Source organism: Coenobita brevimanus, chromosome 52 (assembly GCF_032717465.1).
Source record: "Coenobita brevimanus isolate Jiangsu-jjx chromosome 52, ASM3271746v2, whole genome shotgun sequence".
In the NCBI taxonomy this organism is placed as follows: domain Eukaryota; kingdom Metazoa; phylum Arthropoda; class Malacostraca; order Decapoda; family Coenobitidae; genus Coenobita; species Coenobita brevimanus.
This window is the reverse complement of record NC_137005.1, coordinates 37,724,630-37,743,366: the sequence shown is the minus strand read 5'-3', so window position 1 is coordinate 37,743,366 and position 18,737 is coordinate 37,724,630. Positions and strand designations below refer to the sequence as shown.

Below are 18,737 nucleotides of genomic sequence, written 5' to 3'. Positions count from 1 at the left end.
AATCCAAACATTTCAAATCTATTCAGACAGCTGGAATTTAGTAATTAATATGGGCAATGTTCAATATGTATTGAATGATTTTTTTTAAAAATACATTCTGGATCAAGATTTGATAAAGTTCATCACCATTATGAATGAAACTGCACTAACAAAACTCAAAATGCAGCTAATAATTCACATCTGACTCATCTGACTACCTTTAATGATCAATACATTTGACAAGGAATGGGAGGGCAGGATGTGAAGATGAGAACAACTACTAACCTGCAGTTGAGGCGATTACAGAGTCCCATGCGGTAGTCGTGGCAGAAGGTGAACCATGATACTCCCCTACTCCCAGACTCCTCAGGTGGGTGGTAAAAGCGACAATCAATGCCCCTATTGCACATTTTGCGGAGAAAGTCCCGGCACACTATCTGATTCCTACTACCACCATTGCCCCCTTGGCCATGCACAGGGCTTCTGCGGTGCCCGGGTCCATCTGAGTGGTGGGAGCGGGATGATTCATGCCTGTCCTGGCGGTCACGGCTCCGGCGATTTGAACGGCCATCATTACGAGAGCGGTCACGGCTGACACGCCTGGCCCGACCCCTACTACGTCTGTTTCGACTGCGGCCTGTTTCCCCCTTCTTGTCCCTTTCCTTCTGCTTGTTATCTTGCCTGTCTTTCTCTTTACTTGCTTCCCTACTTGGCTTTGACTCAGGCTTTGAAGAAGCAGAAGCTGGTGTCCTTGGCTTCGGCCCTGCCTTTGAATCCTGCTTGGTGTCTGGATCAGGTTCGGGAGCAGTGACTGGTATTTTTGGCTTCACTCCTGGCTTGGGTGCTGGCTTAGATGCCATTATGCTGCAAGCAGAGGAATTACCACTTTAGCGTCACATCCCAAACCTATGTTGTACCTGGATCGGTGACCCAATACTTGCCAGCAATGACGACAGCAGCTGAAGATAAAAATACCATTTGGTCAACAAACCTACAGCAAAAAAAAAAAATTAACATAATATATACAACAAAATGAGTTTTACAACACTGCCAATGCCACTACACATGAGTGAACTGCAATGGCAAGATAGAACATAGGCATTATAAGCTGGTAAAGGAGAATTATCAGCAACAATAGTTGCAACAGCAGCAGTAGTATCAACTATTGTCATCTGTCGTTGCAGCACCAGCATGAATGGTAGTAGTCCCAGCAGCAGCAGCAGCAGCAGCAGAAGGAAGTGGTCCCAACACTCAGCAACTGCAGCACAGGTGGTAGTCTCCACACTCAGCAACAGTAGCAGTGGTATCAGGCACAGCAGGAGCACAGGTGGCCTCAACAGCAGCAGCAAAGGTCGTGGTCCCTGCACTCAGCAGCTCCAGCACTGAAAGTGGTAGCTCCAGCACTCAGCAGCAGCAGTATTGAAGGCGGTTGTGCTCAGCAGCAACAGTATCAAAGATGGTAGCCTCAGCACTCAGCAGCAGCAGCAGCAGCTGCAGTGCTGCCCCAGCAACAGCACCACAGGTAGTAAAAGTGGCAGTGGCAGCAGTAACAGTAGTGGCAGACGGAAAATATCAGCAACTGTGATGACTGCCTGCTAGAAACTGGCATTATTTAACAAACTAAGATCAAGGAGCCTGAGTAGCCTGAGTACTGTCCACTAAAATGGTTCCAACTCAACTCATAAGCCATAAATGACAACTACATTTATGTCAAGTAATTCCTTCCTCCCCTCTTGTATAATTCTGTGCAAAAGAGGCTTAAAACATTAATCATCATCTGTTCAAAGAATCCTGCTAAAACAAATACTGTACTCATAATATGCTGGTATTTACTTATAAATTTTGTACTGCACCTGGTGGGGACGCTTATCATCTACTCACTCTAAGTAGTGATGCCTTCAGATGACTCTACACTAAGAGGCAAGCCAAATGGTTTCTTGTAAACAAGGAAAACATTTGCTATGCTGGGTGGCAACCCTATAACCAAATGACGCTTGGTGGTTTAGGGGATTAAGATGACTCAACCAGACTGCACCTGTAAGGGTTTGCATCTGAAGGATGGTTGGGGTTTATTGCTTACAAAAGGCCACTCTAGTGAGGTTGGTCACCCTCACTTAAGTGACTAAGTAGTATAACCCAGGAGTCTACGCTCCTAATGTTGTAAGAATGGATTGGTTGATGGAACAAAAATTTTTACATGCCTTTTGCCATATTTCATTAGTAACAGAATGTAACCTGAACCACATGCACAAAATTTTTTTGGTTACAGACCACAGAAATAAATTTTTAAAGAAATGCTGCAGCAATATGTAAGGTGGGTGGCTAAGTAAGAAAGAGCTCTATGTGTCCCTTAGTATGGGAGAGAAAAGCAGAGGAATGAGTTGTTGAGTGATCTCAGTCTGTCTGGCTGGGCAGATCCACCAACTGCATGCAAGCAGCTGCCCCTGCTAGACTGTCTTGTGCAGAGCACCACTGCCCCCCTGTGTTAGACAGTACCTCGCCACACTGAGAAAGGGGAAGAGTGTGGAGGTTTGCTTCCCAGATGGATGCTGCACTTGAATCTCTACATCCAGTTAACAGGGGCATCATAGTAGATTAATCACCCCATTATTTGGTTATACGGTTACCATCCAGCATTATCAATGACTTCCTGGGTTAGAGGAAACCATTAGGGTTGTCAGTCCTGAGTCAAGAGAAATGGAAAGAAAAGTACTAAGAAGTGGCAGAAGGGATGGGAGAAATAACGAGAGGAGAAGACACAGAAAAAGAATGACAGAGAAGAAGGAAAAATTACTTTAGGCAGCACTACATCAAGTGAGTGGATAATCGTTGCCACCAATACCACCAATAAATGAATGTGATGATGAGGAATGTCTCTGTCTATCTGTGGCCATTGTGAAATGTATGTTATATAAACCTTTGACACGGTATAAGTTCTAAACATATATGCGGACAGGGTGTCAAGAAAAGCAGTTCAAAGTAAGGTAGAGAAGTGGGTAATGTTAGAAGCGGAAGGTCTTCATGTGGAAAAGAGCAGAGGATTATGTTTCATGATATAGAACTTGGCATGATTAAAAAGTTCTTTGAGAGTCTCACCAATCTGCAATGAATAGCTTGTGATTTGGGCTTCTGCACAACATACATCAATCACACTTTTAGCTGCAGATCTAAAAGATGTGTGGCTGTCTTTTGGATCTGCAGCTGCGGGGTCAGTTCAAGGCCCACGTGCTAGAGGTGCTTTACTAGCCTGCTGTTATACAGTACAAACTCTCAAATCTGAAATATTTGTGTCCAACAGCTTTGTGGAAAATGGAATATTTTGGAAATTACAGTCCTAAAAAAAAATTGATAAAATTATGTAAAAAACAGCCTAAGGTATCACGAACACTAAATTCAAAGAAGTAACTTGTATTAGTAATACTGTATATCATCTGTTGCTATACTTCTCCACAAATAAATCTGTCTTCAAATATGCACACACTGTATGGGGATACAGTATATATATATATATATATATATATATATATATATATATATATATATACTGTACACAATATACTGTATATATTGTACATATATATTACTGCATGAAAAATATTCTGGACAGTGGAGGTTTCTGGGAAAGAGACGTTCAAATCTGGGAGGTTGTACTGTACTTAGTTTGTTACTGCCACACAAACTCTTCTAACTGCCATACATCACAGCAGGGTTCTTGCTAACTGCTAACGGTTGCCAGCCATTTGGCTCCTAAGGTTTCAGATTTACGAGCCAAATAAATTTTTAGTAGCCAAACTGACTACAAGCCGAAATATTTTATGAGCAATAAATAAATTTATTTATTTACACATTGTGATGATTAGAATCATATAATGAGGTTTTCAACATTCACAGTGGTGACAAGGAAAGAATAATCGATCACAACGTGCTTTGAGATTTACTTATTTTGTAGTTTACTGGGTTTTGAAGTGGATGTATTTTCTCCTCGCCAAAAGGTGATTTGCATGAAAAATTTGTTCGCCGAAGGGAAAAAATACTCGCATTTGCGAGCTGTGGTTCGCCAAACAAGAGCCCTGCATCACTGGACAAGATTCTACATGTAAGTGCACCACAGCAGGGGCATTAGTAAGGTTATGTGACTCACTCTCTGTTGATTTTTTTCAGCCTTTCGGCAGATGTTGCATCAATGTTTCAGAGTTGCCAAGATTTCAACAGAAACTCAGAATGATTTCATGAGTGTATGGAGATGAACCTGCAAGCAATATTACCATATTTACAAGGTCTGACAAGTTTTGGATGAGTTTTTAAAGGATAAGGCATGGAGTGGTTCTCAACCAAAATCAAGGAGTGAGTACATCACAGTTCATGTCAAAGCTCAACTATGCAATGTCTGACCATCCATGAAACCGTAAAGTGATCAATCTTTTATTTCGTTCAGTTCAACTCATTATGACATGATTTCAAAATGAGAATTCAAACCAAACTGACAGATGATTTGTAAATGAATGCATCACTGCCTCAACTTTGTTCCATCCATCCTCACAGATGAGCTCATGGAACATAGTGTCATTTCTTTCCCAGTGTTAGTTTATACATCTAATTTTGGCTGAGAAAAAATCTATTAGACCCACATCCACCTCATTCACCTGACAGCCCTACAATTTTAGGACAGTCCCTAACCTTAAGCTCACGGTGGCCAGACATCACTTTAAACAAAAAATCATTCCGAAGAGCATTAAAACAGAAGAGTTCCAGCGATGCCAAATCAATGGCAAGAACAATAGAATGAATGTGGTTATAAAGGAGGGGAGTACTTGAGGAGGGGGCTAACTTAAGTACCCTTTGCATCAACTGTTTAGTGCAACTAAGTCTTCTAACCATTACCAAAACTTTTTTATCACACCTTGCAGAAATAAGAAATGGCATGACAGAGTGATAGAAAGCTGTGAGGAAAAAGCAGGCTGAAAATAATTCTGTCACAGTCATCACTTGCTAGGTGTCAGCACAACATTCAATAAGATGATGACTAGCATTCTCTCAACAACCACTTATTTTGCAAAGGAAGTGATTACCCATTTACCACTTTGCTATAACTGACATCTTAAAATACTGTATATTCATCCATCATCCAATCCTACGTTGCCCCATGAGGAGCGTAGGAGCCCGAGGCTAGGCAAGTTGGTCCTGACATTCAAAATGAGTGACAAGCCTCACTCATCCCTGAGTGGCATTACTTGAACACTCTCCAACCACCCTTGGATATAAAACTGCACCGGCTCAATCTGACTGGAGCGCCTTAATTAACCACTAAACCACCAAGTGTCATAATTTTGTTATGTGGTTGTAACCCACCGTAGTAAATAGTTTCCTGGTGTACAGGAAACCACTTGACTTGTCACTACGTGTAGACCCACCTGTAGACAGAAGGAAGAAGAGAGAATGAAGGAAAAGATAAAAGAGAAAGGAAGGAAAGAAGAGAAGAAAAGGCAGGCACCAGAGAGAAGCACTATATCAAGAGAGTGGATGGTGAGCACCCCCATTTACTGCTTACGTCTTAAATGTATGTATGTATGTAGAGTATGTGTGTGTGTGTGTGTGTGTGTGTGTGTGTGTGTGTGTGTGTGTGTGTGTGTATATATATATATATATATATATATATATATATATATATATATATATAATATATATATATTATATTATATATATATATATATATATATATATATATATATATATATATATATATTATATTATATATATATATATATATATTATATATATATATATATATATATATATATATATATATATATATATATATATATATATATATACTGTACAGTGTATATCTATCTATCTATATAGAAAGTTAGTTGCATATTCATTACAGTCATATCTCATACCAACTGTTGGTTGGCTATAATGTACAGAAATGTTATGTAAGTATGTCTCACAAACATCATCCTGTGTCAGCCCATTGCAGGACAAGAACATAAAATTTATTAAAACATGCTACTTTATGCTCCATGTTTTCCTGATATAATACAAGATGGAGGAAGGATGTTCTTAGTACAAAGTTAAGAGATATTTAGTTTTCTGTACTTAGTTCAGAAAATATGATATTATACACTTTGAGCTGATACTCCAAGTACTCTCAGGCATCATAAAATATGGATAAGTTCGGTGGCTCCTGAAAAAGCAACTTGAGCAACAATGATCATAAAAAAAGTTTCAAACAGCATACAAGTTACAAAAATTCTCATACACAACAACCACAGGGATCAAGCAGAGATAACAGTAACTGAAGGAATAATAACCTGTTATGCAAAACATTACGATAAGAATGGCAACTGCATCCAACAAACACATCTAATTTTTAAGCTGGCTTGTTACAGGGCCCCCACGGGCCTGGTTCCAACACACTGTAGTATACCTGCAGTGGCTGGAGATGGATGCCTTCACAGACTGGCACTAATACATGAGCCAGCTATACCAACATCCCTCAACTCCCTCCCTTTTCCTTTAAACGGATGATGATGAAGTGCAGGAGAAGGGCAACTTCAGCCTGCAGTCCAGCAGGTTCATGTTCAGATGAGCCTGGGACCACAAATACAAAAACAATTACAGTATACCTATCAGGGAACTTTATCTGAGGTCAATCCACGAGAAGCACATATAACTACCTCAATTAATGTAGTTACTGCACAAGGTAATACAATATAGAAAAGGAATAACAGCCATGAAGATACACCTAACATTCTGCTGATATCACATGAATTTTTTCACCAATTCTTAAAACCACAAATTCGACAGGCAGCATGCAGATTTCAACCATGACAACAGCTTCCGCAAGAGGCAACAGCTCTCTCAATGTTCCGAACAGCATTTGATAGACTCAATCTCAGACACCTTCATATGGACAGATACTATATATTACTGTCCACTCCCAACAAAACCACTACAGCTTCTTTCACAATAATCATATTAAACACTGAGACACTACCAATGTCAACCAAATGGGAGGGACTGTCCCATCAATAACAAAATAAGAGCCTCAATCCCCAAACAACTGAACTTGAGAAGCAAAGCATCAGTGGCAAAAGAAATAATTGCATTGCTACAATCTTCCTTAAGATGTTGGCAAGCAATAAATCTTGAGCAACATGTGAATTCTTTGGGCACTGCTCCAGGACCAATGATTTGCACTTATTTTCTTCAGGCAGGCAACTCTCAGCAATCACAAAGTTACATGGCATCTGCAGAGTAAGATATGTCCAGGGCAATGAAGCAAGTGCTTAGTAGACTGTTGGTTTATGCACTTTGACCGGCAGCATGAGGAACATTATCTTCTCTGGATGCGGGTAACTCCTGAGCAACTAGAGGGCTAAGGTATATTGTATGGTTTAAGCAGTGAAAGATGATGGGTTCAGGACAGAACAATGAGGCAACAGTGAAGCAGACTGTAGGTTCATGCACTGTGACTGACCGAAAGAGGAATTTCATCACCACTCGCTTTGTCAGCTATATTGAAGAGTCCTTCAAGATTTTTACATTCATGTACTGTACTCCGATTCTTGTATTCACGTGTAGAAAAAAGTGATGTAACTGGAGAGAGTCGTCTTTCCCACTCATGTCAAACCACAAGTCAAGCCATTTACAGTTATTCAAAATATCTTTACATGTAAGAGCATGCTCTTAATTTCCTGATTTGATAGCCAGTGTATCTTCTGCACTTGGGGTTCTTGTGCTTTGGAAACCTTGCCACAATGTTACTGTAATGTTATGCTTCTTGTTTGCAACTCTGCACTTATATTCACAACTGCAGGACTGGATTCAGTCCTCTTTTCCCAATAATATATTAAAGTCATCTCGGTTATGACATTCAGCACATCTACTCATATTTACATGATTACAATGTGCCAGAACTTTGCAGGAAAAACAAAGGAACAGCAATAACAGAAACAACCTGGTGGTAAGTGAAGGTACCTGCAGTAAAAAAAAATGTCTCACAATTCTCAATCATCTCTGTCAAGCCAAAGAAACGTTTAAATATAAAATTATCTTTGTCTTACACATGCTGGACACTGACAACAGCTAAACAAACCCACTGAACGACAATGATGAGAGAGACATACAACTAAGATTAAGCTGTAACCTTGTGTGCTGAACCACCATGGCAAGCCAGATTAAAGGAAAATAAAGCAAGATCCACAATTTCAAACCCATTCAACAATACACTCCCAGACAGCCAACAAGAATACCGTAAGAATGACCCAACATATTACGCCTCTCTAGACCGGCCAAACAATTTCCAGACCTGAATCAACAGAATGCATGACAGCATAATGTGTCAGTGTGTGGCAAGTAAGAAGACTGCTGGACCTCAATCAATGGATTACTAAGTTAAAAAAAAAATAATAATAATAACTAAATAAACAAATAATCACAAATAAAATAATCAACAAAATGACTTACTGCTGCTAAAGGACTGTATTTACAGGTACATTCAAATGATGAAAGCTGAATCAGTACCAACAAAAACCAGCACAAACAAAACCTTCACTGCATTCACTGTGAATGATAAGTGTTTCAAGTATGCACAGGTCAGTCATGTTTACCTGGTGGCCACACCTTATCATCACTTGTGACAGGCACCTTCCTTGGGCTGCAGCTGTGGGGTTTGGCCTCCACCCCCAACCCTCCCACACCCCAAGCTGCTGAACCACCATGCAGCTGTTAACCCATTTGACATCATGTCTTTTCTCCTTCACTCTTGCTGTTTCCAAATAACTTGATTCAAATCAGGAGACTTTCTGAATTACAGGGGGAACGAACAGTCTTCAGTATATTAACCTCTTCATTATGAGACCTATCCTAAGTGGAACTAAATTGTCCTGTACAGTAATAGCAAGAATAAACTACAAATAATGCATCACTGGATTCAAAGAGTTAATACAGGTTTTATGACTGTGTACTTAATATCAATGTTCACCTGGTGCAAGCTGGAAGAAGAAATCTGCAATGTGTAATAAGGCTTGTACGAGTATGAGAGTCACATTGGCTTATTGGATTACATGCGCACAAGTAAACAACAAAATGTGATAAAACAGAAGTACACATGAAGGAGTTCTTATGCCTGACCTTCCACAACTTTATGCTGCACGATGAGTTTTCCAGCACAAAACCTTTATATACATAATAAGTACAACCAAATCACGTAGAGGCCAGCATACCATTCATTCCAGCAATGCTTCCTGCTCACACTGTATTGTTCTGCTGTTTTACTGTGGTGATATTTCAGCGCTGCTGTAGTGAATCAAAGAAAACTCAACCAAGGAGTACAGTATCAAAATCACACTAAACATATTTTATTAATCACAAGCACATCATTCAATGCGGTTCAAAATGAAAGAGTACCACTACTGTATAATATAATCAACAATCAGTTTACCATCAGCACCACACAAAGACTGACAACATATCCATAGCACAGAGTTAAACTGTCTTGGTTATGTGGCTTCCAATGCATCACCCATATATCCTAAAGGCACTTACCACTGAAACTAACATCCCAGCACTTGAATTTGACCCCCCAAACCTGGTGACATAAATTTTGTACTTGTTACTTCCTGACGATACTATTCAACAAAGGAAAGATCCTTGGTATGAAAAAGGTTAAAGATGGCCTATACTTGACCTCTTCAATTAAAAAATTCTCTTCAGCTGAAATAATTCATCTGATAGTAAGTGTCAACTTCAATTTGTCCTCTTCATGATGTAGGCTATGTGCCAGAGGTTACATTACAGTAGACAAGAACATTTAGGGATAGGAGATCAACATACACCTCCTGTAGCAATTTACAGGTTAGAAATACCTCCAGTCACCTCTAAGATTAAACCCATAGCACACACGCCATAGCCCGTTTCAACTTGAAAGTGCCACCACCAGACAACCAGGCATCGGATGGTAGCAAGAATAAGTGTGAAAGATGACCTCTGACTAGCCTACAGGGGCTGATATCTATCTATCTACGGTATAAAGTTTACACACACAGGGGCTGATATATATATAAAAAAGAAGAGTTCACACACAGAGTACACAAGGAGCTTTAATAAATCAGTTACACCTTGCAGGAACAGACAAAACTTGCATTTTTTTTTTTTTTTTTTCCTGTACCATATTGTTACTCCTCACCCTGCCCTAGGGTGGGAAAGGAGGTCCGCATGATGATGGTGATGATTGTAATTACTGCTATGGGGCATTTGAATAGTAATGGCAATTCATATATCACGGTTACTGAAGGCAGGTATGGCAAAACATTAAAGCTAAAATATGGCTACTTCATCACCAACAGAAAATAAAGATCCTTTCTGACATAAATTTTCCCCTATGCATGCTCTCATATTCAACTGCATCTACTTTACCTTCAAGTTTCTGATATCTATTTTAGTTTGTGGCGTTGAAAGGGGTAAGATGATGATGATTAACCTCTCTGTAGTCGAGCTGCTGGAATTCTGGTGGAATTCATTGGGAATCATAGGCCGGCCTAGGCACCAATTTTTCAAGTTTCAGAAATTGATTTTTTTTCCTTGGCAAATTGAAGAGAAACATCTGGCACATATGGCAATGCAATTTTTAGCTTTTTAGACCCATCCTGTGCTTAATGACTGCATACATTTCGGTGAAAACAAAGTCCATCCATCCATCCATTGCCAGACGCCATGTATCCCAAACGGGGTGGTCAAGGGCTGAGAGTTAATTGTTTTACAGGGAGGGGCACTAATCCTCCACCAACCCCACTTGACACATAGGGATGCCAACAGCATCTGGTGTTCCCAGGCGGTCACCCATCCAAGTACTAACCAGACCCAACGTTGCTTAGAGGAGTGAAAACACATTGCACTAAGAAGGATCCATATTTTCATCCACCCAAAGTACTTCACTGGTGCTGAAATGGTTTGAAATTACTACATATGTGTACTATGAACAAAATCAGTACATAATATGGGAGCTTTAAAAAAAAAAAAAAAAAAAAAAAAAAAAAAAAAAAAGGGTACTGTATTATTTTTTATCCATATTCTTTTTTGTTTATTGTGTTTATGCAAATATCAAGTTATTTCTGTTGTTCGGGTGGTTTAGTCTGTGTCCAAAGAAAGGCAGGAGATGATATTTTTAGACTCGACCCACATAAATGTCCTCCTTTGGGTATACAGGGCGAACTGCAACGTCAAAAATTCAATGTGACTTGCAATTAGCATCTCGCACAGAGGAATTAGTGTGAATGGAAGGGAGGGTTTTACATACACATATTCACCACAAGAGCACCTCATGTTTTGCTGAAATGCTTGTGCAACACAAGAAATATGTAAAATGAACAATTTCATAAATAATACGTGTACAAGTGTACGCCGGTTTAACGATGCAATTGGTTAGGTAAAAACCCATTGTTAGGTGGGGTATTGTATACTGGAGTAGATTTAACATGTAAAGTACTGTAATGGGATGAGTTTTTCAGCCTTGGGTTTCCCCCCCAACCAAGTCCAAAACCCACCCAAATGAGTCCAAAAACAAGTTTAAAGCCAATGTAAATGGCCTAACAGCTGTAAAAGAAGCTAACCTAAGCATAACAACCGTAAATAGCTCACTAAAACCAACAAATAAAATCTAAAAATTGTCAAATGTCTGGAAAAAAAAAAATCAAGCTTAGTAAACTTTACCCCAAAATGACAATGTTCACCCCACCTATGAAACACATTAATCTAGGTTTAAAAACTTTATAAATCAACCTAAACACACAATTTTAGTCCAAAATATCAAAAAATCATACAAAAAATAAAAACCCATCATTAAACCGGGGTTTGGCCATCGTTAGGCGGAGTATGGTGGTATTTCTACCCCCCATTGTTAAGCCGGGGTGCATCATATATCAAGGTATACCTGTACTTACAAATAAAGGTATCATAGTTATGAATGTTTCCCCTCTTTTTTATGTTTGTATTTTTTTTTTATATATAACTATGGGCAGTCTAATCTTGGTGGAAAGAAAGAAGAAGAATGCTATTCCTAGTATGTTTCAAGATAATGGGTAGCTGCCGTGTGTGTATGGACTGAACCATCTCGGCCAAGATTAGGTAAGACCCAACATTAGCATCTCGAATGAGGGAATTAGTGAAGGGATGGAAGGTTTTACATCCATATATTCACCATAAGAACACTTCTTATGTTGCTGAAATGCTTGTGCAAAACAAGAAATACATAAAACGAACAAATTCAGTACAGTAATATGTGTACTTATGAATAAAAAGATCATCATCATAAACATCTTCCCTCTTTTTTAATGTTTATAATGTATATTCCAGTATGCAGTTCTTTTCCCTTTTTACTCCCAGTGGTTTTGGAAAGAGAGGAGAAAGATAATGGGTACAGCACTTTCTTTTCTTGCTTTCGTACTCTTACTTACAATAACACTTGACGGAAGCAAAAGACTGACATCCACTCATGACTGATTCACGAGATGTACTGACTGTTTGAGTGGTTTAGAGGCTAGGGTACGTCAGTGTCAACATCTCCCAGACCTTTGTTCTCTTCCCAATATTGTTCGCAGTTTCTTACAGGTTGCGCTGCATTGATGCCGGTGACCATGCTCTGATAAAATGTCGTTTGATGGCAGAGGCCACGGAGGGGTTAATATTTTCTTGTAATACCTATACTGACTTATCAGATATGTTTACATAATCAACCTGGCAATTTCAGAGTTTCCTTCATCCCTTCCGTACAACCCCATAAATGAAACACATGATGACAACACAAGTAAACGTAATGCTATTGGTACAAACAGGATACCTCATCTGAAAAATGAAGACCTACCATAATAATTTTTAACTCATCTGATATGTTTATAACAACCAAGACAAATCTGGGAAGTCACTCCCAAACAGACATTGGGAAGTCACTCCCAAACAGACATTCAAAGTATGTAACTAGAATGGCACTCACTAAAGTGCATCTCTCTGACAAGGGAAATGTAATTTCCAAACCACTCTTCATTAAGGGTAAGGTTTTCTCATCACTGATTACGGTTTCACAAAAAATGTTTTCCGGATCCATAATCTGTAATACGATCCGGATCGGTCCCAAAAGTGTAATCAATTTGGTCCAAACCTCTCTTTTAGTTTTTGAGCAAGCCTGCTAACAGACAAACAAACAAACTAGAGTGAAAACATACTCTCCTGGTCAGAGGGAATAAAACGCAGACAAAAAACACTTATGTATAGAGCCATACATAAAAATGTTGAGTGCTAATTGTCAATGCTTTCAAAGGATGATACAACAGATTAATACAGTATGTATATGATATAGACCTAGACACTGGCATAAGATCTTTGTAGACCAATAATGAACACTACTGATGTTATTGGTGTGTCTCAGAAACTGGCATGTCTGAAAAACATTGTGTCAAGTGCTTAGTAATCGTATGTATACTCATACTTCCAGACTTAAAAAAAAAACTCTCATTAATACTGTATAGCTACTCCCATGATATTCATTCATACACTGAATAGTCTGACTATAGTTGGGCTCATTCTTCTTCACTGAAATACACATCCACAAGCCTATCCTTAAAGTTATAATGATACAGCATCATGTCAGATATAACAAATGATTCATCCCTTCAAGAGATCCTCCCTAACATGAGTAAAAACAATGGGGAAATTAAACATAATTTTACTGGTCCATGCTGACGATTTCACTGTAGTTTTTCTTTCATCAGTGAAGACTGATGATCATTTTGGAAACAAGCTACACTTTGTGCAATTAGTTTTTCATGGCAATAACTCCTGAAAGTAATTTTTGGTGAAACAACTGTGATGTTGTGTGGCAGTCTTTCACAGGTTGATTAGGATGGACTGGATTAGAAGTTTTGGCCTGATAAGTATTGGGGGCTTTTAAGGTTAGGTTTAGTGGCACTCCTAGGTGGCTGATATTACGGGCAGACTCAGAGGCAAGGACCTCGACTTAGCCTAGGTTAAGTGGCAAGTTTCTCATTTCAGTCCATATTCAACTTGGAAATGCATCTACAGTAAACCCTTGACATAATGAACCCTTTTATAGCAAATTTCAGATATAATGACCCACCATTTCCAGAGCGAACTTCTGCCGGATATAGCGACCTTTGGTTGGTGTATGCTCCAGAAGTTTGCGATCCACAATTCCCTGGCATGGTAAGTGTACTTTAACAGTACTACATTACATTATTAGCATTGTATTTAAATGTACAACTTCATACAGGATGGTATGTACTGTATAACTACATAAACCACTGAATTCTCCCTGTGAAACTTCATTAAGTTGTGGCTGCGCACATAAGACCAACAAACTCCATGGATATAGCGACCTTGGGTCGGTAATCCCTCGGTTAATGACGACCATCGGATAATGTGAACTTTCAGATATAACGATCCACCCCTCCCCCCAATTAGATCATTATATGGAGGATTTACTGTATTTTTTTTTAATCCATCTGATTTTTATCTTCATTTCCATCAGAATTATCAGTTTTTGGGAATATGACCCCCTCTCCTTGAAAAAATTAATAATAAGGCACCTAAGGCATTAACTTACAGTACCCTTACACCAATCAACCTAATCTAAACCTATAGCAAGTCACTCCTAACCAAAACAAATCCCAACTTTACCGGTCTTACCAGCCTCCCTTTCCTTTAAAAAAAAAAAAAAAAAAAAAAAAAAAAAAAATAGCAGGAATGGGGGACTGCCTATTACTTTCACAGGAAATGTGGTGAAAATGAGTTCCCAGGCGGCAACTTGGCTGGTGTCTGGCCTCAGTACGTACATGACGTGACTCGTTCTGGCCATCAGGTAGCTAGATTAAATGTTTCGTTTCTGTTACAGCATTACTGATTCTGTCGCAAGTGTCACAGAAGAAATAGTATTTGCATAGGGATGATCCAACTAAAGAACTCACAGAACACCTATAAAATAATCAGATCGATCATGTGTTGACATAAGAATAATATTGGTTGTTTGGTTACCGTAGGTTGAAATACAGTAATCCCTCTAATATCCGGACGCCCAATAACCGAACATCCCCACTAACCGAACCTTATCGTCCTGGGATCAAACATTCCCAAAATGGTCCGAAAATCCAAAAAAATTGGAAAAAAAATCGATTTTTTGCCGTCCGTAATTTGAACTTGCCGCGCGCGCCGCATGAGAGCATTGTTTTGGTTCGTCATTCCTCCGACGTCCGATAGAGCGCCGCTGCATCCTCCCCACTTCCCGCCTGTCTCTCACAGCGACAAGACCTACGCTCTTCGCCATGGCTTGGGAAAAGTTAATGTGCAACACTTAAATTTAATGGAACATTATTTGGACTAAAGTGAACACTGTGAAAAGAACGGACTTCTGTGTGTTAGTGACTAAGTTCAGTGCAAGACTTCAGGAAGAGTGTAGTGCAAGTGCTTCAGGAAATCGTTCTTACTGTCAGAGTCCGAGAGGAGGCGGTTATTCATCGAGGTGGCCAGGGACTTGCTGTAAGTAGCCAAAATGTTTCATGTTGTACTATTTTCCATACTATATTTACCAGAATGTTTCATATTGTATTTTTTCCCATACTATACTTACCAGAAAGTGTCATACTGTACTTCTTTCCATACTAAACTTACCTCATGCATGTGCAGTAGGAATGTGTTTTTCAGAGTTCGGTTAGGTTCGGTTGGGTTAGGTTCGGTTAGAGTCCATAAGTACCAGAATGTTTATTAATGTATGAACATACTTCTAAACCCACATTTTATGTGTCTATTGCATTTATTTCAGTCATTTATGTGCCTTATTGGTGTGATTTGGGTGTTAAATAGGTGCTATGCATGTCCGGAGGGAGTTGTATAGGTGTTTCTCTGTGTTAGGGTCCGTAAGTACAAGTCCATAAGCTGGGGCCCAATATCCGGACAAAACCAATATCCGAACCTACTGATGGCTCTATTGATCCGGATATTGGAGTGATTACTGTATTTTCATTTTCATTCATTGCCAGACGCCATGTATCCCAAACAGGGTGGCCAAGGGCTTAGAGTTAATTGTTTTACAGGGAGGGGCACTAATCCTCCACCAACCCCACTTGACACGAAGGGAGTTATGCCAACAGCATCTGGTGTTCCCAGGCGGTCACCCATCCAAGTACTAAACAGACCCAACGTTGCTTAAAATCAGCAAGATAAAAACTCGTGGGTGTGTGAGGTAGACAAATTATCGATCATAACCACAATTTTTGAAGCATGTCATAATGATGGAATAAACCTGACATTTCTGTATTACTGCTGACTGGCTGATCACAACTAATAAACTTGGTTTACAAAACCATTACACTGGATTCCTTCAGATTCATAGCATGAATCAATTCATTGCACTGTCAACTTTCTTCTGTGACATTCCTTCCACAAATAGAAAATAACTGAGATACTGTGGGATCTTTCATGTGGTGCTAAGTCTTTGTAATCATTAACCTCAACCTAGCATTGTACTGAACTGTGAAAATAAACAAAAACGAATTTCAAGCCATTTAAGGCAGTAGCCTACCCTACCTAAATGCCACTTAACCTAACCTACTGTAGATCCGTGTCATTTGAGCCTAACCGAGACCAATTTCCAATCTTACCCTAAGTTATTGGTGGAGTCCATCTTGATTTATTACAATTTTGAAAACACAACAGATCCACTTCCAGACCTTCGATTCACCAAAACAGAACCATAATGCACCATCGAAAACAAAAGGATACTGTCTATGCCCACAATTCATCACCAGGAAACAAATATGCATCGCTTTATATGACCAAAATGCACGTAAACTGCCAGTACAAGAACAAAGACCCCATATCATCCTGATTAGTTTTAACATGCAGAGGAAACATCACAGAAGAATGCTGACTTGGAACTGTGCAGCAAAATGACTGACATTATTATTTCTCAATAATTTAGAGATGTGGATTTGTAAACATTACCCTATCCTTTTATATAATGTACCCAACACAAACACACACACATTAGTGGTTTCATACATGTCAGTAAAAAATCAGGGTCCTGCTTGCACTGTCACTCACTCCATTTTAACATCAGGGGTAGAACCAAGCAACCCATTACAAATTACCGTACCGCATCACAAATTCTCCATCATCTACCCCCACGATCATGGCCATGGGTTTTACCTCCACACGAAGGCATGGGCAACTTCCGCTGACTTTACGTTGGCACCAGGTAATTACCCTTCAATATAATTAACCAATAATCCATGCACGAACACAGTCGTTATTATGCCTGATATTAAAATAAAAAAAATCGATAGGCAAGTTGAGGTCGAGCTTAATTGGAGTATCACCTTCATCCGCCCTTGTTTACACCCACTTTCCTCCCAGACACAACACCACAAGAACAAACTGCACTGAAAAATATGTACGCCATACAAAACTTATGCCATAAACACTTAAAAACACCTGAAAGAGAAGCTTCCGAACACAGGTCACCCATCACTCACCCGACAAGCCTCACGCATGCGCATTAAGTAGTGTCTACGCCAGAAAACGCGCCCTTCGCTATTCCGGATTTGCGCTGAACAATTTCCCAAACTGTTCACCCTAGTAGGCGTTCACTATTACTTCGATGGATATATTTATTTTCATTGTGCTAGGTGTGAAAGTTCGCTTGCAACCTATTAAAGATCCTTGCAACCTATTAAAGATCCTCGTCACTCAAACTGCTAAGTTCGTAACATTGCCACCAAACGTATCACATTATGATTTTTTAAAAGCCACTCAAAAATTCATTGTGGTTTTTGTTATGATATATTCGACTTTTGCTGAGTCTACTAACGATTTTTTTTTTATCATATGCAAGAAAAATCTGAAATATGTTCCAATAAGAGTTCACAACCCTGGGAAAACTTTGAAGCTGTGACATTACAGAGCACGGTTTATGATGTTTATTACGTCAGAAGAGCACTGATAACTGAAATAACTATTCTCGGTAGAACTGTAGTAGAAATGATAGAAAAGCATATATTAAACTAACGGTTTAGTGGGTTTGGCCCAGTATAGCCTACCTCACAGAACTGATCGAGGGGGGCACTTCTGGTGGTCCGGCGGCGGGTATTGTACCACCCTCCGTGGTACAGAAGTCACGACCCCGTGACTGGAGGTGGTATGTTGTGGAGTTGGATGTCTGGTGGGCCGGGGTGAGGCGTTGTAAGAGGCTGGTCCAGTGCATGGTGAAGGGGTTTGGCTCTCCGACGGGGTTGAGAGTGAGCCGGAGGGAGGTTGGGTGGTCGGTCCGGCGTAAGAAGCGGAGAAGGACGTGCGTCTCCCGGACCCTTTGATGTGGGCGGTTGTGGGGTAGCCAGTGCACTCTGGTGATCTTCATCTCGGGGAATGATGCCTGGTGAGGAGGTGAAAGCTGAATGCTGGAGAGTGACAGAGATTGGGGCTTTTATGGGGGATGGGTCGGTGGAAGGAGCGTTGTACTTTGGTGAATTGGGATTTGGGAGGATTCCATCGTGCTTGGCGGAGAGGGAGGGTTATGGGGGAGGTGTTTGAGGTGTGGGTGTTTTGCGGTGGTGGATGGTGGGGTGTGTGGGCGGTGGGTGGCGGTTGGTGTGTGGGCGGTGGGTGGCGGTTGGTGTGTGGGCGGTGGGTGGCGGTGTTGGTGTCTATCTGAAGGGTGGGCGTGAAAGGCGTCCTGACCTGGTGGTGGTGGT

At 40.0% G+C, this 18,737-nt stretch overlaps 1 protein-coding gene across 2 annotated transcripts in view; it reads right to left on the bottom strand.

Annotated features, from left to right (window-relative positions):
* The window catches only part of LOC145400478 (uncharacterized), a 196,691-nt gene extending 195,834 nt beyond the window's left edge, over positions 1-857 (bottom strand). For both annotated transcript variants that reach the window (XR_013897440.1, XM_080273003.1), the window contains exon 1: positions 265-857. Coding sequence is in view for 1 of the 2 variants with exons in the window: in XM_080273003.1 (XP_080129129.1) it covers positions 265-839 (575 nt within the window). In the remaining variant the exon portion in view is untranslated. The remainder of the gene's footprint in view (positions 1-264) is intronic.
* Between the last annotated feature and the right edge of the window lie 17,880 nt (positions 858-18,737).